The 22373-nt window shown below is 45.1% G+C and overlaps 1 protein-coding gene across 2 annotated transcripts in view; it reads right to left on the bottom strand.

Moving 5' to 3' along the window:
- Positions 1-438: 438 nt before the first annotated feature.
- The window catches only part of LOC123759963 (Mid1), a 310529-nt gene continuing 288594 nt past the window's right edge, over positions 439-22373 (bottom strand). For both annotated transcript variants that reach the window (XM_069325361.1, XM_045745217.2), the window contains exons 2-3: positions 12619-12781; positions 439-9651 (exon numbers count right to left, since the gene is read on the bottom strand). In XM_069325361.1, the coding sequence (XP_069181462.1) occupies positions 9191-9651; positions 12619-12781 (624 nt within the window). In that variant the 3' untranslated portion in view covers positions 439-9190. The remainder of the gene's footprint in view (positions 9652-12618; positions 12782-22373) is intronic.

Below are 22373 nucleotides of genomic sequence, written 5' to 3' on the forward strand. Positions count from 1 at the left end.
GTGAGAACAAAACGTTGAGCCACTATGAGTATACAGCACTTGAAAGGGATAAGGATCTGGGATAGGACGGTGCCAACTACTTGCACCATCGGGGATCGAACCTAAACCTGCTATAAGCAAGATGGTCGCTGCCTCCACTAGTCAGTGGTTAAGTACGTGTTGTTAGCAACAAATGAGCTATTACTTTATTATGTAAGAGGGTATAAGACGGAGCAGGTTAGTGGTGGATATACAAGAGGCATTGTGGAGCCCGGCACCCTGGACCCCTAGTTGGGGGGGGGGGGGGGGGGTGGCTCTGGACCACCAGTTGGGGGGGTGTGGCTCTGGACCACCAGTTGGGGGGGTGTGGCCCACTAAACCACCAGTTGAAGGGTGTGGCCCTGGACCACCATTTGGGGGGTGTGGCTCACGGGGCATAAGGTAAAAAAGAACTTGTAAATCTGTTAAAATTCTCTTTATTTCTCAACTGTCCTATTAACAACATTCATATTTTGTCCTATGTACAGATCTATATGTACGTACAAAAGAAACGTCGTGGTTATGTTACAGGATCAATAGTCGGTGATGCCGCGTTTGGGTCCCACAGTCAGGTAACAGGGGATAAGGGTAACAAGATGGCCAGGTCGGGTCGCCGTCGGGGGCATCCGGAATCCCAAACTAACACGAAGGCCGACTCCAGAGAGGCACCGGCCAGTAGGGGAGAGTAGGGGAAGGCGTATAGTGACCAGGGAGGGAAGGTAGGGGGGGCACATGTGCCCCTCTCGAGTACCGTGCTGGGGGTTCGAAGGGTTCCCACTGGGGCTAACCTTAAGGTGACCAAGTGGATACCCGCAAGGGGGCACCATTTAGGACTACTGGTGGAGCAAGACGTGGCGGGCGGAGGGACCCACGTGTTGTCCCACGAGCACCCCTCAGGATAACCTCACCAGAGACATAATGTGCGCATTGTCTTATCTTTTTTTTTAGCAACTAGGCAACTCCAGCAAAGGAATAAAAATCAGAAACAGATTTGTAGAAAATAATAATCGAATAAATCGTCATAGTAACCGTAGCAAAGGACATATTAACACTTGATTATATGACCGTCTTAACCTGTCAATATACATGAGGTATTTCCTTTATCAGACTAAACAGGGAAATCAAACAGTAAATGACGGGACCTCTCCACAACAGTGGTGAGGTCACCGAGCGCACACATTGGCCATATTTAACCTTTGGTGGTGTTGGTGAGTGGTGTATGGTGGTGGTGATGGTGGTGTAGATGGTGACGAACAGTGTCGAGAGCCTTGAGCCTCCGCGGATATACAATACACAAGCTTCTCATTTGGTTATTTTAAGGTAATCGTATTGTTCGTGTGCTTGAGGGCGAGCAAAGGGGAACTGGTGGAGGTGATAGTTCCAGGTATGGGAGGACTGTGGTGGTGGTTGCACCAGGGGGGAGGGGGGGGGGTTAACTAGTGATGGTGGTGATTGCTCCTAGAGGGAACTGCAAGGGGGGGGGGTAGTGATCGCGCGAGTGGGGGGGTACTGGGTAAAATTGCTTAAAGGGTTAAATTGTTGGATAATTTTTACAAGATGTGGTTCAAGGCACTCGACGCCTCGCTCTAATGAGAGGAAGATTAGTGATGTTCTTTGGGATGATAATGTCGGCTGATGTATCATGATTTAAATATACAAAATATAGCATTATGAAGCCACTGCTTAAATTAACTCGACAAATCTTGCATACAATAATTCACACTCACACAGAGATACATCATAAGACTATGTAAAACCTCACATCCTCTGCGAACTGGCATTAATACCAGTGATAAATATATGTATTCGTCTCTATAACCATGTATAAACCATGTATAAATATTTTTCATGTATCAACGAACTGTATAAGGTGATCATTCACAAACACAAACCTGTATATTAAAGAGACTTACAAATTAATTATGACGTGTTACAGATGAACCAGTCAAAGGAACGATATAGATGAGACGAGCATTTCAGACAGTCAGAGGGATCTTACTTCCAAACACAAGTCCTCTAGGAAACAGGTAATACAAATACCCCGCAGTGGGGGACCCTCGGAGGAGGCTGGTTGGCCAGTCCCCCTCTCGTAGTCAGGTAGCTCTTACCCTCCATCTTCACCAACCCACCAAGAATACTGAGAGAACCCGTTCATATCCCCCACCCTCGTGTGCTTCTTGCTTAACATTAACCATTTTACTTGTGAGGGGCACCTTGCAAGCTGCGGAGTGTACCGTGTGCTGCACACATCACCTTACTGCAGCGCACACGTGCCTGTAACACTGCGCGGGAGGTCGATGGGTTCACTTCTGCTGTGATACACGGGATACATAATTGTGTGACGGGCGTATGTAACGTATACGGTGTTGAACATGTTTTACGTTGTGAAAGTTTGACACGTACGACCGCCCGAAGTTGCGCGACAGACATTTGTGCATATACAGCATTATGCTGCACCGAGACTGTCTGCAGCACACCCAGACAGTCCACGACTACGCATCGACCGTTTTGCAGCCCTTTCCGATCAAATCCTTAGTTTTATACCGACTGTCTGCAGTAGAAACATGCAGTCCAAAGAGGCTGTTTGCAGCCCACCCAGATAGATCACAGAGACATAGCGGCTGTTTAAATTACGTAAAAAGCTGTGTACAAGCCCACGCACCGGCAGCTGTGTCTCTGTGTGTGCGTGTGCTGGACGGCCGCCGCTGCTTAGCAAGTGACCTGTGGTGCCTGTAGATGCTATATATTTCACAAAGGTCAGCGGAGCTAAGGTCACAAGCATCTGCAGGCAGTCCGCAGCACATGCATGCAAGGTCGCATCTACCAAATAACTGTTTTCTTGGTCAAGATCGCGACTTGAGGCGTCGGTTCCACCGATGTAGACAGGTTAGGTAAGGCACTCACGTTAATGAATTAAGAGCCTCAGGGATACCAATTTAATGAATGGGACACTCGAGTGCCTTTCATGAGAGGTTACTGCTACTCGAGTGTTACGTAGGCGCAAGAGCCTGGCTCCAAGGGCGCGAGGTTAGCTTGCAGGTGGGTGAGACCTGGACCTCCCTCACTACCTGGCGGTGACCACACCCAGCAACCCCTCTACGCCCAAACCAGCTAGTCGCCACATACAGGAGGACCACACTCCCCTGTAGACTTGGCCCCCATCCTCCACGGGTCACAGTTAGAGCCGCCCTCATCCAAGCTAGCAGCCGAGAAAGGCACCATCATCCGCCCAAGTGAACCTCACGAGTGTCGACTCTATTACACGCTTCAGTCACATAGTGTTCTAGTGTCGGACGGTCTCTGATTTATAGTTTTGATCATGTGTGTGTCCATGCAAGAATCTATTGCCGTCTTGCAAGAGGCACGCGGCTCCTTAACATGCTTTCTATGTTAGTTTTTTTTTTGGTCTTGGCTAATGACAGTCGTCGGCTTGGTCTCTGGCCCTCGTGGGTGGGAGAGCAGCATACGGACCATCGTTCAAGAAGAGAAAAACCTAGCTTTTGATTATTTTTCTATACAAAAATGGAAAGCATTTTCCCCTCTTGGCCTTTGCAACGATTTATGTACAGCGGACCAGATGGTAAGTCGGCGCTAAACCAGGAAATCCGGTGAGCAACTGAACTGTTTTTTTTATTTAACAATCGACTTGCAATAATGGTAAATTTGTCACTTGGACAAATCTCTCGTTCTCATTTGGGATGGTTCCTCATAGTGTAGGCACGGATGAGACACGTTTGCAACACCATGGCAAAACGCGACGGTAACCATGGCAAAACGCGACGGTAACCATGGCAACTCGCGGCGGTAACCATGGCAACGCATGACAATAACCATGGCAACGCATGGCGGTAACCATGGCAACGCATGGCGGTAACCATGGCAACGCATGGCGGTAACCATGGCAACTCGCGGCGGTAACCATGGCAACATGGTAGCCTCCCTCTGCATCTGGAGTAAATAACATCGCAGACTTTTTTGTTGATAAATTTTTGATTGTCTTATGGATGCGATGTTTGTTAGTTTTAATATTGTAGGAGATCTTGTTGTGGGTAGTGAGAGTTAATGGAGTATTTGGTTTATTTGAGTGTAATGGTAGTTAATGGTGCGATGTGATCATGTTAGAAATGTTAGTTAATAGTTGAAAGGGTAAATATATGGGTAACAGTAGTTAATGGTGTAATTAATCGACATGCGAGTAATGAGTTAGTCCACCCTCTATAAATATTAGTACCTAGAGCTATTGTGGACGAATAGTACAGAATGTCAACCGTTGGACCCAAATTAAGTTCAAGCGTTGTACTATTAAAATTCTAAAGGCGTAATACAAAGTTAAAAACACTAACAGTAAACCTAACCTAGGCCTAACGTGCACAATATTAGGCTTAATTTAGTACGTATATTAGGCCTAGGAAAAGTAAAATTTTATTGTTGCTTTCCCTCTCGGGTCTTCAAAATTAATAGTACATAACTTGGACTAATTTTGGCTACAAGAGTAACACGTTTTGTATAACCATCCATTAGTAGCTCCAGGTACTAAGATTCGTAGGAGATTTACACAATGATCATCTCGCGAGACAGTGGTGGAAATGTGGTGATGATCACTACAGGAGTGGTGGGGGTGATGGTGAGCATGGGTGTGATGAGTCGAGATATGCTAGTGGTGGTGAAAGTGGTGATGGACGTGCGGTGAAAGAGTCGCCACACCCAACAAATCAAGATGGTTCACGACCCTAAGTATCCAGGATGTACACATTGTACAAATATAAAAATATCTGGTCCCATCAGAGTAGAATTCCAACATTTAAGATAAAATTACATTTAAACTTTCAGTGACGTGGGAGTCTATAATACAAATATGTAAGCGATTAGTCAGTGTGTTTATAGGGAATTCAGCTGAACATTTTAGGCCTCGACAGAAACGGCATAATACATAATGTTCATATATTGTGAACTTGGACGAGTCTGAGTGTCTTCTAGGCTTGATGTCTTCTTTTGATAATTGATTACGTTTTGCTTAGAGGCTTAGACTCTCGATAGTGGAGAAAACTGGGAATCTGATACTAGGAATCACTGTACAATGTCCCTAAGCTTCACTTGAAACGCTCAGGCAACCCCTCAGTCTGTTTTATAAAGTCCATATTTGCCCAGGATTGGTTTAAGTGAAACGTGTATAATTTGTCTATAGTTCGAAATTCAGTTTTGTGTTAAGAGGGCTATTACTAGTCTTAAGTATTGTCATATAATTTCGGTTATATCGGCCTCATACTCGTCGCCTTTTTATAGATATTGTAAATTAGGCTTTTGCAATCGCTCTTCTTTAGAGATTCGTAAGGTCCAGGGGTCATGTCCTATTTCTAACTGTCCATGACAGCTTATAATATGGTCCCCAAAACTGAACTGCGTAATCTAAATGGGGAACCAAAGGGAGCTTTATGAAACTAACGAATAGCTCTAGTTAAGTAATGCTTTTTAATGTAAATTTCAGTTTCCTATTAGCCGTATTTCGAACAATTTTATATTTTGACTTAAATGGTCTTTGATCTTTATCGAATTCAGATTTGGTATTTTCATAGTTATTCAGTTGATGTTTTATATTTATTTCCTTGGCTTAGAATCCTACTAGTGCCATCATTAAAATGTATCTACCAGTCTTGAGTTTATTTTGAAAGCTCGTGTAAATCGTCCTGTGACGATTTTAAGTTGGGCGAAATATCGGAGACTTGCTATAGCCTAACTCCGGATAGTTCTGAGTAATTAAGTTTTCAGTCTTAGTGTCTGAAACATCGGACCAGAAACACGGTCTGACAACATGAGGCTCCGATAACCTCGGGTCGTACAAAACTGCGACATAGAGGTTAATGAAACTGGAAACCGTAATGCATTAGTCGCAATCCTGGCTTTCGTCCCACTTCACCACTGGCTTTCATCCAGGTGCGTTGATTTAGAATCCAATTAGAATGATATACAATGTTTGCGAACGCAAATCGGCGGGCAGACACGGTAATTTAGCGTTTTCTAAACATTAGGATGTTTTGAAGACCAGAAGCTGACGCATATTTAATCTAAAAACTAGTATCATACAGGATCTTCCACCTGGTCCTGTATTCCCCCTCACTTACTCGTGTGAGGGGAATATGAGCGGGGTGTCTCTGAGGGGGGGGAAACGTTTCCAATACCAAATGGTGGTGATAATTATCAAATGGCATTACACGTTATTTGATTCTGATGGTAATGCTGATAACGATGATATTGATAGTTCTGATGACATAAATGATTGATAATGATGGGTGTGGTTAGTGGTGAACCATTACTGTCCCATAATTAGTGTGAACATCTGTATTACCTTTCCCCAGACGAGAATGGATATGCAAGCGTGTAATTTTATGTGTATATATTTTTAAGTATAATATTGTTTTTCGCAATGAAAGTAACTTATATAATCATATATAACTCAAAGATGCATCAATGTCAATAACAAAAGTGGCCAACGAGGCTTAATGTAGCTGACAGAAAAACCAGGTTTTGAGAATTGAGCTAAATAAACTGACGAAAGAAATTTGTGAATGTAGCGAAGCTCGACTTGTCATTTGACACCATGGCGAGGCTCAATCAGCCAACCGAGTTAGCGTGTTGAGTATTGGATTCATATATTATTTCCTTATAATTACATACTGTTACAAAGTGCCCACCCAAAGGCCATCGTCGTGGAAGATTGAATTTAATAATTTGTTTCAAACCATAGAAAATATACGAAGTTTTGAATACGATAAAATGGAATGTTAGACTAAGATAAAAAGTGACAACAACGGATTATAATTTAGTGATAACGATACGTAATGTGAAGGTGAGATATAGGAGACGAAAGGTGAGAGAGACGGAACATTTATGAGACCAAAACACATGACCCAATGACTGCGCTATGCAGGAAACACCTGAAAAAACATGTCGACTTAATAGAGGAAACGTGACGTTTGTCCCCGAGAGAAACGTGACAACTAAACCCGACTCGTCAAGAGCTACCACAGGAATGTCTTTGTTTTGTATAAACCAAAACTTATGCACATTAAGACATCAAAACAGACTTCGAAGAAACACACTTGAAAGTAAAACAATTCTTGGATAACATCTTAAGAGTACTCAAGCGCCACATGATGGTCATTTCAGCATGTGTGAAACCCACTTTTTTGTTCCTTAAACAAAGACTTAGAGAACCGTGCAATATCAATAGCTTCTTCTCGGAAGAATCTATCAAAAATATTATATAGCATATACAGTACATCTTTTAGGAAAAATAGTTAAATATAAACTGCCACAATTCTATTTCTAGTGAAAGATGTAGTGTGCGCATACAATTGGAGTGACTTTCACTATAAGAACCTTTGTGGCCGGTATGAGATTGGTTCGGTGTAACCTCTGGAGCAAACCTTAAGCAAGCCTTGTGGAGTATTATCCTCTTCTAATATAGGTTTCCAACATAGCTAAGATTCTAAAAATATATCTGGGAGTATAACAAATATTGGTAGTGAGGCTAAATGATAACTGGAGGAGCGACTAAGTGTTTGGGGACCACTGCGCCACACACTGATTGTCTGTCCTTCATGCGCTCCTGCTGCTGCCTCCACTGGTCTTGCCTGCAGAGTCGGTCCTTCAAGCTCGCACTAGATCACCTAAATTCTGGAGGTCTTGTCAACAGCGCCTAAGAAACAGCTTGGTTGAAGAATCGGAGAGGTGAGCTACCAGGCACCGTGATTTTGTGTTGCGGAGTTGAGTGTAGCGTTAGTGCCTGGCATCTGTTCACTGCCTCAGTCCGACCAAGGAGTCAACTCTTGAGTTTCATGATTCTGCTAATTATAAGACACAAAAGGTTTCAAATCCTGGCGCAGCCCATGGCGAGAAGGGCTCAAGAATCTTAGCGCGAGCCATATTGCAAGAAAAATACTTAAAACTTGAGTAGGATATGTTTCATTTCTCTCTCTCTCTCTCCAAAAGAAGGTGACACATGGTTCCTAAAAATGATGGATAATCTCGTTAACATATTTATTAAATTTTTGTCCACACGTACGGGGTTGGGGGCGTGGACGCACTCATGGCCTCAGCTTCACTGTCCATCCTGAAGGTACACACACTATCACGCGTTGTCCACCATGGTAGTGTAGCCAGCCAGGCTACGAGGAGGGCCTGGTGGTCAAGTACGGAGGAGGGGTCGTGATATATGGCGAGGAACTGGATGAGAGGCGTAAAGGGGGGGGGGAAGGAAAGGTATAATATATAGATGGGAGAGAAGATGCCGGAAGAGAGGGAGAGTTAGGGAACAAAAGAGGATAAAGATATGGGGTGAAGCATAGGAATGGGGGAGAGGGGGGCAGTGTGCGCCCTCCCAGGCACCTCATACAGGCGGAAGAAGGGAGATTCCCACAATAAAAAACGTGAACCAGGGAGGTGAGAAGGGGAAGAAGAATGTTAAGATGGATGAAGGGAATTACCCCTGGCGTCAGTACCACAAACTAGCGTTGGAACTGACGCTGCCTAACTTACCATCAATTAAAGGACAAAATATAAAAAGCAAGAGGTATAGGAAGAACGAGAACAACGTATATATATATATGTTTTAGTAGAAAACATCTTCAAACTGGAGAAAACAGACTTAAGAAAAAACTATAGGTAATTAAGTAGGGGAGAAGTTATTGATGATGAAAGGCTCTAACGAACGGCCATCAATAAAAGGGCACTACTTTGGGGGGTATTAATAATGGGTTCGTCAATTATAAGGTTGCTAGTGTTGGGATGAGTGTTGGAAGGGGGCCATCAATGGTATAGGTGTTGCAGGCACTGATTAAGGGGCTTGGCGTCGGCTCAGTGCTGCAGGCTCTTGGGAGAGGTGAGGGAGAGGGGTTAGGGACGGAGGAAGTGTGAGGGGAAAGGAGGGGGAGGAGGAGGAGGTAGAGCGCTGATGGATGAGTGGGGGTGGAACGCAACCGAGGGGAATACTGAAGCTAAAAGGAAGCCAGTGACTCACTAAAGGGGAACACTGGCTCGCGGGTAACAGTGTGTGTGCGGGGGGGGGGTGAATACGGGAGAGGAGTAGGACACACACACACACACACACACACACACACACACACACACACACACACACACACACACACACACACATTGACCTGGACGCCAAACACTACGTAAACCCCCGCGGCAGCAAGACACGAGTTCGCACTAAATATAACAACAATATATATAACGCTGTACGAGTCCAACAATGTTTTCTGGTTATAACTGTGGTGCTGCTGCTGCCGGCACTACGTAACGGAGAAAGTGGGCTGGGGGCAGGGTGAAGTGAACAAGAGTCCGCATCGCTGGCTGAAAGACACTGTGAGTGATTGGCCTTGTGGTTGTCCCGTGGGGTAGGCGACAGGAAGGTGCTGGCGTCGCTGCTGGAGGTGCTGCTGCTGCTGGAGGCGGTGATGGTGGTGGTGGTGGTAGTGGAGGTGTGGCAGGTGGAACAGAGGCTGGGTAGAGGTTGGTGTTCGGGAACCTCCTTCACGTATCCCAGCACCTGGTGGGGAGGGCAGGTGTGGTAGCAGCACGCGTCTGACCCGTATGACGATTCCTGTTCCTCCAGCTCCCCAATTTTCGGGTCTGCAACAGGGCAATGGCGCATTAGACATTTATTGCAACTCGGCACATATTAAAGCAGATTTGTTCAACAATGATCTATGATCGTTTTGTCCTCCAGGACCTGTTCGATGTATAAAATGGCAGTGTAATATACATGTGAATATACATACATGGAGAATATACAACATTGAGAAGTATAAGAACATAGCAGCAACATTAAGGATTATGTATATTTGGTCTTGTCATTCTTAAGAAAACACCAAAGATGTTATTTAAGCTATACAAATTCGGTGGAAATCAAGATAGTTTAATTGAATCCAGAAAGATCCTCAAATGAGCTGCTCTGTGCTTATGCCATATTTCAAACCGAAAATCCTAGCTGATACTAGACACTTAGGAGCTACTCGAGTGTACTAGCACTAGTTTGAGCCTCATATCAGGTAACGCTCCAGGCTACGTTACGTATCGCACCAGGTCATACCCAGTATGATAGTTCCCGCACGAGGTATACTAAGGCATCACACCCGCACGAGGTATACTAAGGCATCACACCCGCACGAGGTATACTAAGGCATCACACCCGCACGAGGTATACTAAGGCATCACACCCGCACGAGGTATACTAAGGCATCACACCCGCACGAGGTATACTAAGGCATCACACCAGACTGCATCAAGTTACCCGCCAAGCCACTATACTTGGTACACTAATACCCCTCCACCGCCTTAGACTAATAAACTAACAATGCGCACAGAGGTACACGGAAGGATCATGGCTTAGAGCGCGGCCTTGACGGCTACGGGGGTCTTGGAGAGACATGATGACAGTCATGGCCTTAGACTAAGGCCGACGTGACCGCCCGGCCGAGCGGACAGCACGCTGGATACGTGATCTTGTGGTCCCGGGTTCGATCCCGGACGCCAGCGAGAAACAATGGGCAGAGTTTCTTTCACCCTATGCCCCTGATACCTAGCAGTAAATAGGTACCTGGGAGTTAGTCAGCTGTCACGGGCTGCTTCCTAGAGGTGGAGGCCTGGATAAAGACCGGGCCGCGGGGACACTAAAGCCCCGAAATCAACTCGAGATAACCTCAAGATAGACCCTAAAGAGGGGACCCACAGTACCACTGGCAAACCCTACATGTTTCAATATGTTATCGTGTCATCAGTTGAATTACCATGGATATCAGTGCCTCATCAATGAGGGATACAGTTGTCAGTACTGTACTTCTGATGAGATTTTTGAACGAAATATTTTTTTGAGTCACAAGTGGTAGATTTCTTTCAAATGTCATAAGAGGTGCTGATCAAGGGTAGTTACATTACCTTGCATAAAACCCCTTAGTCTCTTGTGTCCATATTAGTGACGTCTCACATTTTTCTGACCAGTATTTCCTTATTCTCACGAAGGATTGTAACTAATTTTGAGCTCCGGAGACAGTACAGTGCTTCTGTAATTACCTCGAGTCTGTCAGTCAGCTCCGATTGTAAAGTATTCTCATTGCAACCTGTCGTCGTGCTAGGCTCGTTAAATCAGCGTCCCGTTTCCCAAGACTCATTCATAACTTTTAATGTATTGTGTATTAACAACAGCTTCCGATTTATATATTAATATATATTAATGTTCTATGTGATTAGGTTGGTGATTATTTGTATATTTTAAGTACGTGGGTGAAGCATTTACAGCCATGGGAATCAGAGTTCGTCAGCATAGCAATGTTAGAGACATGTTCATCAGTTGCAAGTCGCGTGTAAGCGGTTGGATTAACGAGTATTTGGGCTGTGTTGATGAGGACGGCCTGCTTATTGGTGACCTTTTGCGTGTGAGACTGACCAAGGGACTCGACACCCTCCTGACGCAGTACCTGCCACAGGTGCGGGGGGGGGGGGGGGGGGCGCAGGCATCGGGTGAGAGATCGCTGCTGTTCACCAACGTGACCAGGAATGAGGGAAAGAGTTGAGGGATGCCCCCTTGCTGTCCTATTTACGAATTTGTATTTGGTACTATTGAGACAAAAGTCCTTGTTCGCGTGAATCTAAAACCTGGCGTCTACTGCAGATGTGTCAAAATATTCTTTATATTTAGAATATAAATATTCTAAATATTCATAAAAATCTAAACAAAACAAATCCAAAACGCGCTATACACAAACACAAAAAAATCCAAGATGCCCCAATAAATAATCAAACCGTAAAACAAAATCCCAAACGCCTGGGGCTAGCCTCGCGAAATTTTACAGGATCAATGGTGTGGGTTCTGGGCACTACATGGGTCGTTGGGGTTCGATCCCCATTTGCATGAAAGCTTACTAAATAAAAATTCCATCCTTACAACGATTCGTATATTAATTATTTAATGTTTGTTAGGATGCAGTGGCGATAGTCATGTAATTATATAATATATATATATTTATTATAATATGTATGTGTAATATATAGCCACGAAAGACAAATGAAACAATAAATTACTTTCGTGTTAATGAACACATCTTCTGAAGATGTTTACACGAAAGTAATTTCTTGTTTTACTTTCCTATTTATTATATATACTACGTGATGGAGAATGTAAATGACAAGTTTCTTCGTGATTTACACACACACACACATACATATACACACACACACACACACACACACATACATATACACACACACATACATATACACACACACATACATATACACACACACACATACATACACACACACACACACACACACACATACATACACACACACACACACACACACACACACACACTGTATATCATGCTAAATACACCAATGGGACACAAACCTGACATTTCAGCATGAGATTTAAAACCACCAGTGTGAAAGTGTTATGCAAAAAGATACTAATAAAAACTATGTATACTATTTATGCTTATACACTAACAAATTCTAGAAAAAATAACAAGATCTTTTGCATTTAAGGATTTAGTTTATCAATATACAGTTCCAAACAGTGTGGGATGGTCTGGGAGTTACCCTGACAGAGGAAAGTAGGTTCTCCTGCTACAGGTTTAGCTCTGGGGAGGAAGTAAGGGCACTTCTGCTCCACGTCATGACAGAACCGCCGGCAAGGTTTGACCCGGACGCCGTCCACGTAGTAAGGGAAGAGCTGGGAGCACACCCAGTAACGGTAGGCCTCCTGTCGGGGAGAAAGAGAACAGTAATGAGATGGTGCTTTTATAATATGCCGCCTGAAATGTGTACTTTTAACACTTTATTATTATTTCTCATCCCTGAAGCCCTGGCCTATAGTAATTGCTAATCTGTACAGTTACACGCGAACGTGGCTCGTTGACCAGACCACACACACTAGAAGGTGAAGGTACAACGACGTTTCGGTCCGTTCTGGACCATTCTCAAGTCGATTGTGTGACTAAAGTCGATTCACACAATCGACTTAAGAATGGTCCAGGACGGACCGAAACGTCGTCGTCCCTTCACCTTCTAGTGTGTGGTCTGGTCAACATACTTTAGCCACGTTATTGTGACTCGTCGCCTGCATACGAACGTGGCTCATTAATGACAAAATTTCAGCAATATCTACTTGATGCAGGAAATGGCAGGTTACATCTACTTATTAATACTACACGGCAAAAACTAAGTATTCTATGATGAAGAAAACATCCTTCGGATGAAGTTCGACTCGTCAATGATCGTGAAGAGCAGCCATTAGGGTGAAGACGGCAAGCAAACAAGCCAAGAAACCTACAACCCAAAGGTGTATCTTGTACTTCTCGACAGAAGCGGTTGAGAAACTTTACTTAATACTCGATGTACCTCTCTCGTGACCTCCATTTTGTTTCTCCTTCTGGTCATGGTAGACTACTTTGCGAGAGGTCTCGTCTCTAGTGTAAACCTATTCTAGTTGCACTAATCAGAACCCTTATCACCGGGGAAATGTCAGCGACCTTAGTCATGTATAAGGTCATCGCCTTCCGACATGACCTATCTTTGGGCGTTGACCTGGTTTGAGTCACTTTGCTGGGTCACTTTGCTGTCAATCGGTCGTGTCCCTTTGCTTGGCTGAAGTAATACAGATCACCAGGTCATCACCTGTGGGGAAACGTCTAAGGACAACTCAATCTTTAAACAAGTTATACATTACAGGAACTTGAGAATTGAACTTAATTTCGAACTCTAGAACGCGCCAATCGCCCCAAGGGCGACTAGTGCGAGGCGGAGCGACTCGAGGAGGACCAGTACCAGCCAGTGTGTGGCGGAACGAGTCAAGGACGACCAGTACGAGGAGGAATGATTCAAGGACTACCACGCCGGCAATTGGCGCCCTTAATGAGAGCTTCAGTGACGTCACTATCCCGGCACTGAACCACGTGATTGAGTTATCATATGTCAGATGAGGGAGGTGGCACCCTTCCCTCCCTCTCTCCCAGTTATCTAACTATCCTCCTCCCTCTCTCTCTCTCTACTGCCTGCCTCCATCCTCCCCTCCTTATCAACCTTCCTGCCTTCTCTGCAAATTTGTGTTCCCCTACTGTCTATTTTGTGCTGTATAGGCATACTGGCTTAACGATGTCTCCTGGTAATTACCTTTCTTAATGCCTATTTCTCTTCACCTTCTTCCCAGTGAGCTCCAATTATGTATAATTTCCACACCCCTTCAAAATATACTTGTTTCACATCTTACACCTCTCACTTGACACCGCCCCCCCTAGTATATGCCACATCAATCAAACCACAGACCTGTCAATCATGATCTCGCTCATGTCATACATCATGGGCACATAAAAAAAAATGGTATTGGAAACAGCCTACCCCGAGCTTGGCCTATTAGGCGCGGGTGTAACCCCAACATGGCAAGAGGCAGACTCCACTCGCGGGTTCAGGTACCGATCAAACACGGTTCCGTAACCAGTCCATGGAAGGTTAAGTGGAACCCAAGAGCTAAAGCTCAACTTCGGCAAGCTCAAGTATATGAGTACCTGTTAGGCTTTATGCCTAGTCCCATATGACAAGTGTCGGGTATATCTGTTACTCGCTATACCTTATAACGGACACTCCGTCATACCATAAATCAGTCATATATCGGACCTTAGAATTTGGTTATACCTCAAACCTGTCCACTCATCCTGCCTACAGAATCACACACCTGTCCCACAGAATCACACACCTGTCCCACAGAATCACACACCTGCCCCACAGAATCACACACCTGCCCCACAGAATCACACACCTGCCCCACAGAATCACACACCTGCCCCACAGAAAGGTGGGTATAAGACGAGTATCAGTGACCTGTCAGGTGGGTAAGAGCAATTAACCCTTGACAGTCAAAGTAATATCCACCTTTATTTAAATTACATTAACATCACTTACAAAAGGTGATTTATGGATTTAGTTTATATTACGAATACAAGATTACAAAAAGACGTTATTAGTGCCTGAAGAATACAATAGGTTATGCCATTACTGCTACACCTGCGATTACATCCCACACCTGTTATTCCCCCCCTACACCTGCTATTACCCCCTCCCCTTACACCTGCCCTTATTCCCACCCCTACACATTACTCCTCCTCCCCCCACACACAGTTATTAACCAGTGTCATCTCGTATTATTATACGTATTGAATACATGCCAGAGAAGGTATGATAGTCACCATGGGAGACTATGGGAGTAATTTCCAAAGAATTTCCAAAGATGGCGCGGAGGTTAGGTTCCTGGCGCCTCCAACCTCAGCTCTGAGGAAATGAATGACTCCAACATGGCGGCGGTCGCCATGGTAGCGCACTCGTCCGAACCTTGCCAGGCGACGTGGCTTTAACTTCATCCTGGACTCCCACCACCGCCTATCGTTCAGATGGATCTAGAGTTGGTTGCACTTAGTTTCGAAACATTATGAGAGATACAACGGTCGACAAACACACACACGTGTGTCTGATCATAAGGAAAGGAGGGGAAAAGTAAGATCGGAAACGAAGCTTTGTGAAAATTATCGAGTAGCGGGAGACTACGTCACGTGTTGCCAATCCGTTCATGAGATTTTTTTTTCTTAGTTTATTGGTTATTTTTATATGATTCATATCATCGACATCTTAGTACAGGAAGGTTAATATTGGTATGGGAATAATTATCAACTAGAAATGAACGGTTAGAAAATTCAAATCAAATCAAAATATTATCCGTTGATGGCAGCTGCGGCCGCCAGAGCCCGCCAGTGTTACCACTTCCTGAAGAGGTCAGGACAAGGATAAACCACGTCTTCATCAGGAATAATTGCACGAATAATTTCCACCAGATTTTCGCCCTTATCGTCACCTAATGCTTGCTTCTTGACAGTGGGGGGGTGGGGGGGGGGGGGGGGGGGGAGAGGGAGAGCATGCAGGGGGGGAATACAGAAAAGTTTAACATAAGTACATTTTCACACAAGCGTGAACCACAGATTACATGAAGGGGGTACATAACTTGTATCAACACTTAAGTATGTGTTGTTAAAATATCCCCACATCGCAGGATGGTTACAGGGGCATGTGGTCAGTAGTCCACACTCCCAGACTGCGGGTGTATTAGGAGGAGGAAGTCCTTAGAAACACACGAGGAGGATGAGATTATTGAGAAGCTCTAGAGTCAGTACCTCAGACAGCCTACTCTGGCGTGAAAGTCCACGGATCTGGCCACCCACATTTCACTGTTCTAAGCCATAACCACTCGAGACACACATACAAGCGGAGTCCAAGAGCTAGAGCTCCGTCCTGCAGGCACAAATAGGTGAGTACACACACACATACACTCCCTCCTGTCTCCCCCTCTCTCTCGCCCTCCTCTCCCCCCCTCTCTCTCTCTCCCCTCTCTCTCTCTCCCCCCCTCTCTCTCTCTCTCTCTCTCTCTCTCTCTCTCTCTCTCTCTCTCTCTCTCTCTCTCTCTCTCTCTCTCTCTCTCTCTCTCTCTCTCTCTCCCTCCCTCTCTCCCCCCTCTCTCTCTCCCTCTCTTCCCCCTCTCTCCCCCCCTCTCTCCCCCCCTCCCTCCCCCCCTCCTCTCTCTCTCTCTCTCTCTCTCTCTCTCTCTCTCTCTCTCTCTCTCTCTCTCTCTCTCTCTCTCTCTCTCTCTCTCTCTCTCTCCCTCTCTCTCTCTCCCTCTCTCTCTCCCTCTCTCTCTCCCTCTCTCCCCCCTCTCTCCCCCCTCTCTCCCCCCTCTCTCCCCCCTCTCTCCCCCCCTCTCTCCCCCCCTCCCTCCCCCCCTCCCTCCCCCCCTCCCTCCCCCTTCTGTCTCCCCCCTCCCTCCCCCCTTCTGTCTCCCCCTCTGTCTTATTTTTAGTTTCACCATCACTATCTTAGATTTTCTCTTCATCTCTTAAATACCACAATAGGAATACTCTGACAGTGCGTGTTCTCTGACAGTAAGGACAACCCCCACAAGGAGAACACCCCTACATAAAGGATACCTCCACAAATAGGACACCTCAAATGAAGAGGCCTCCACCAGGACACTGCTATAACATAGACCTCTCCACAATAGGAACACCTCTATAATTGGGACACCTTTACACTAGGACACCTCCACAATATGGACGCCCCTCAATAAGGTCACAAAATAAGCCCACCCTCATGTGGTATACTAGGCCTAGGAATATTAAAGTTTGTTTTTTAGCTGTAATTTTTCCGGACTCGTAAAGTGAATAGTACCAAATGGTACTAATTGTCCATTACGTCAATATGTGTACGATGGTGCACATGGATGGTGTAGTAACTCAACAGGAGGATGGGCTGTTATAAAGATGAACGTTAACTACCTTCTCAAGTAAAGAACACAAGTAACGGAAGAACAAAGACAACATTCGTACTAGAATCACTGATCTCATTCTTTCTGTCGATCAATATCACACACACAAGAATGTTTGAGGTTCTTGTGGGGGGTGAGGGAGGGTCACCAACGTTTCCAGGGGGATTTGCAATTGCATGTCGCGTCACAGGTTGATTAGGGAGTTACCTCGAAGGAGGTGGTCTACTCCTCTTTAAGAATGGCCGGCTGCTATTCTGTAGCTGGATTCGTTAAGTAGTTCCTCAAGTATTTACAAACGTGTCCATCTTTTCTCAATCTTTGACGGCTTTGTTTACATTAAACCCGGGCACGGCCGGGTACCCCATACATTTTGTAATTATATTATATATATATTTTGTAAATAATAACTGAGCACTTATAAAACACAAGAAACTAAGTCAGGATATTTGTCCTTATCACTTTGTGATGGACTGCTCCTTCAGTTTAAAGGTGTGATCTGCCTTCATATTTCGCCGTCTCGGGTTCCCCCGCACCTCCTCCGGACTCCCTGTGGTGCTTGTGCTTCCATAAACCTCAAGCACTCAGCCTGGAGGCCCCCGGAGAGCCGCGGTCCTCGCCTCCTGCACGCAAATACGGGAGCAAATGTTCTTCAAATTTCCCTACTTTTCGAGTTGTAGTTTGTGCGGCGGACGACAGAGGGTGCTGCTACCTCACCCCTCGACCCGCCGGGCTGCTCCTCATCCACATCATCCCCCTCCACCGTTCGTATCCCCCTTCATCCACACACCCTCTCCCTCCAACCCCCCCTCATCCTACTCCGATCATCTTACTCCAACCGTCCTCTTCTTTCCACCTCTATTCCCCTCTGGGGGAGTGGAGAGCGGAGAAGTTGTGAAGCAGGAGAAGGGCAGTTGTGCAGCAGAAGAGAGACAGTTGTCAGGAAAGAGAGGGAGAAGTGGGTAGGGATTAGAGAGGCTGTGGAGGATAAGTATTTAAATCTGTGAATGGAAATAGTTCGGAAATTAATACGTGAAATTGGAAGGTCCTGGAAGATGTTAGGTGGTAGTGGCAGTGGTTCTGGAAAATACTAGATGTGTTTCAGAGACGGCGCAGGTTGGGTGAGATTGAATTAGAGAAGATGCTCTACGGAGTAATGTACCTGGGAGACGGAGCCTGGGAAGGTGCTGATGGTGATCTAGGATGAGGTAACCAACATCAGCGTCGTCGTCAGACGTCATCAGCGTCAGCGATAACTATATACAATTTGCCGCAGTTAAGAAATCCAACGAGACGCCTTCAGGCACCGCGACTAACAAAACATGGCACTAGACAAGTTGGTTCTAACCACCAGCAAACATCACGGTCGCTAACAAGTGAACCAATCAGCGATGAGCCTAATGCCATCAGCAAGTGTGACGTCACCAAGAAGGCTTAACGACCATTAGGGGCAAGATGGTGCCACAAAACAGTTCAAGGTCGAGACATAATACGATATTTACGTCAGCGCGGACGTCAGTGCGTCAGATTTGCACTAACGACAATTTTTTTCCCCTCGGCGAACAGCCTAACCCCCCCTCCCTAACCCCCTCCCCCCTAACCCCCTCCCCCCTAACCCCCTCCCACCCCAACCCCCGACCGTCACTAATTCACTAATATTATAACTAGCCGTCTGGACACACTCCTCCATAACTTAATTCCAAAATGTACAACGTTCTGCGGGTGTACTAATTTCGTAGCTCATTCAGCTGCCAGATTTTACTCGTGTTCAGTAAAGGTGAGAAATGAGTGTGTGCCAAACATTTTATTTGGTCATATATCAGAATGTTCACTGTAGCCTTTTACTGTGGCAATTGTTCACTTCTTTAGATAAGTAATTTTCTGTATTTCAATTGTTCAAAAGATATAAAAGTTTCAGGTTTAATGTCGTAATTATTCCAATTAAAGATGTTATTTCTGTTTTTTTTTTGCTTCGTATATATGTTTATTATTTCGTCTAAGTTTCTTTGTTGTGCAGTACGATCTGTTGGTCTGCTTCTAGGCAGCGTGTTCTGCACTCAGATGTTTGTTTGTTTATTTATCCCTGCTGCCAGACGCATCTTGCTGGAAATGCTGGCAGTAAACAGGTGATCCTAGGTTGTTTATTCCTTGCGGGTCACCTGCTGGCGCGTGATGATCGCCTGGTATGTCTGTCACTGTGGATACTGTGAGAGAGAGCGGACGCATTACTACGGTATTCAATCTCTAACTGGACAAGAGGAGGGGGAACTACCTGATAGTCAGAAACCAGCTTATGTCAAAACACAAGAGCATGAACAACAATAATAATATTACGTAACAAGCAACCCCTGCAGGTCATTAGAGACGAGATCAAATGTGGCTCATGGAACACTTGGCAAAGCTGAATATTTTATAGAAACCAACATGAATTCGGCGAAAGGAAATTCTGCTTGAAATCATTTAACTCACAGTCGCAGTGAGAGAGGAGATGGAGTGGACAGAGTTGACAAGGTCTGACGTTAGGCCCAATGTATAGTGCACCGTGAACAATCGAGTTACGTACACACCACATATGTGGCTACTGGACTATAGTTAAATGCAAAGTACATACAGGATCAAAATTTACATCTGGAGGTCGAGGAGGATGATGGAGACACTCACGTATACACCTCATACACCTCAGACCAGATCAACTGTGAGGGTCGGTGTATAGACAGATGACAAGCCATTTAATGTTATTCTCATGTCTGGAGTATTAAACAATGAGAAGTAATCATGACAAAGATGACATGGTGGTTATTGATAATGGTGATGAGGGTGGTGACGATTACTCTAACACAATAATATCACCAAAAATAACTATATATATATAATAATTTTAATATTTATTATAAATGCAAAATTGTGGTGTATGTTCCCAACACCAAGGGTGTATTACCAGCATTCATGGGGTTTTGATGAAGGTTAAATTAAAGCAGCATTGAAACTGTGTGACACTACCAGCTGTTTCATGACACGTGACACCACCAGCTGTTTCATGACACGTGACACCACCAGCTGTTTCATGACACGTGACACCACCAGCTGTTTCATGACACGACACCACCAGCTGTTTCATGACACGACACCACCAGCTGTTTCATGACACGTGACACCACCAGCTGTTTCACGACACGTGACACCACCAGCTGTTTCGTGACACGTGACACCACCAGCTGTTTCGTGACACGTGACACATTTAGAAAGTTTACTAACACCTGTTTCACCCAAACTTCCTGGTTTATGGAGGTGGTGAGGAATTATCAGCAGCTGCCAGCCCTTAAGACAGCTGGAGAGAGTGCCGTGGTGTGCTGGACCTACCCGTACTCACCTCCTCATACTCGCCTAGACATACCTACTCATACTCATCTACTCGTATTCACCTACACATACTCACCTACTCGTATTCACCTACACATACTCACCTATACAAAGACTGTCATCTAGCTATGGATCAAAAGGGACTCTAGCTATTAGACCAGGAGTCGTGGCCACTTCCTAAACATCTTGTGTATATATATATTTTTTCCATATATAAATTTTAACCGCGATAAGATTTTCGTCCAGTGCTTCCGCCTTACACTCATCCCTGGTATTCATCAACCGATGACGCGAGATTTCAACAGGTCTGATCATCCAGTTTGTGTCGTGGATAAGGTCTGCCACTACGGTCAGTAAGCGGATATTTACACGACCTTATCAACGCTTTAGTAAAACTGTGCAATATATTCATTGTGAGGGTGGGAGTGGCAGCGGGGAGGCCTCCGGACACGTGCTGCCGGCCGCTGGGACACTTGATCGTACCGCAGCAATTACTCTACTCACTGTGTGTGTGTACTCACCTAATTGTGCTTGCGGGGGGGGGGGTTGAGCTTTGGCTCTTTGGTCCCGCCTCTCAACTGTCAATCAACAGGTGTGTGTAATGAGAAACTGTTGAAAAGTGAACTCTTTTAAGACTTTTCAATAATTTTCAAGTTAAAATCAAAAGGTAACAAAAATGTTTGTACTATGACAAATTTATGGACGTGAAATATATTCTTGTGCCTGGCACTCACGGTGGCCGTGACGTCATGCGCAGTCCTGCCTCGTGTTAATTGTGATTGGAATTTATCACAAATTTATATAATGATCCGTTTTCTTATTTTTATTAGTCTATAATGGTACTATCCCCTGAGCATATTCCTAAAGTGTAAACAATGCTTAGCTGGAAAATATACAAGATAAACTAACTTATTATATATCAGGCACTTGGCAAGGAATCATTCATAGATGCTACCTATGTTAGACCAGCACCACAATGTGCAGCAGAAGTATGAGATCTGGAACGAGGTGGCGAGGAAGTAGATCCAATCCCCAACCTATCACCAGAGGTACATGTAAACAGTTTGACATCAGCGACGCATGCTGTTGTATAGACATTTCCCTCTGTTATGGTGTGAAGTATAGAGTACATGTAGCATCAGTGGTTTGTTATGGGACTGGTCGCTGAGGTTCAAAGGTTCAAAGTAATATGGTACAATTGATCTCTACCCTCACACACACACACACACACACACACACACACACACACACACACACACACACACACACACACACAAAATCCCCGCAAGCACAAATAGGTGAGTACACACACACAATGTCGGGGCCTGGTAGCCTGGTGGATAGTGCGCAGGACTCGTAATTCTGTGGCGCGGGTTCGATTCCCGCACCAGGCAGAAACAAATGGGCAAAGTTTCTTTCACTCTGAATGCCCCTGTTACCTAGCACTAAATAGGTACCTGGGAGTTAGTCAGCTGTCATGGGCTGCTTCCTGGGGGGTGTGTGTAGTGTGGAGAGAGAGAGAGAGTAGTTAGTAAACAATTGATTGACAGTTGAGAGGCGGGCCGAAAGAGCAAAGCTCATCCCCCGCAGACTCAAACTAGGTGAATACATAGATATGATAAGAGCCCAAAGATTC

This window comes from Procambarus clarkii, chromosome 16 (assembly GCF_040958095.1).
Source record: "Procambarus clarkii isolate CNS0578487 chromosome 16, FALCON_Pclarkii_2.0, whole genome shotgun sequence".
Taxonomy (NCBI): domain Eukaryota; kingdom Metazoa; phylum Arthropoda; class Malacostraca; order Decapoda; family Cambaridae; genus Procambarus; species Procambarus clarkii.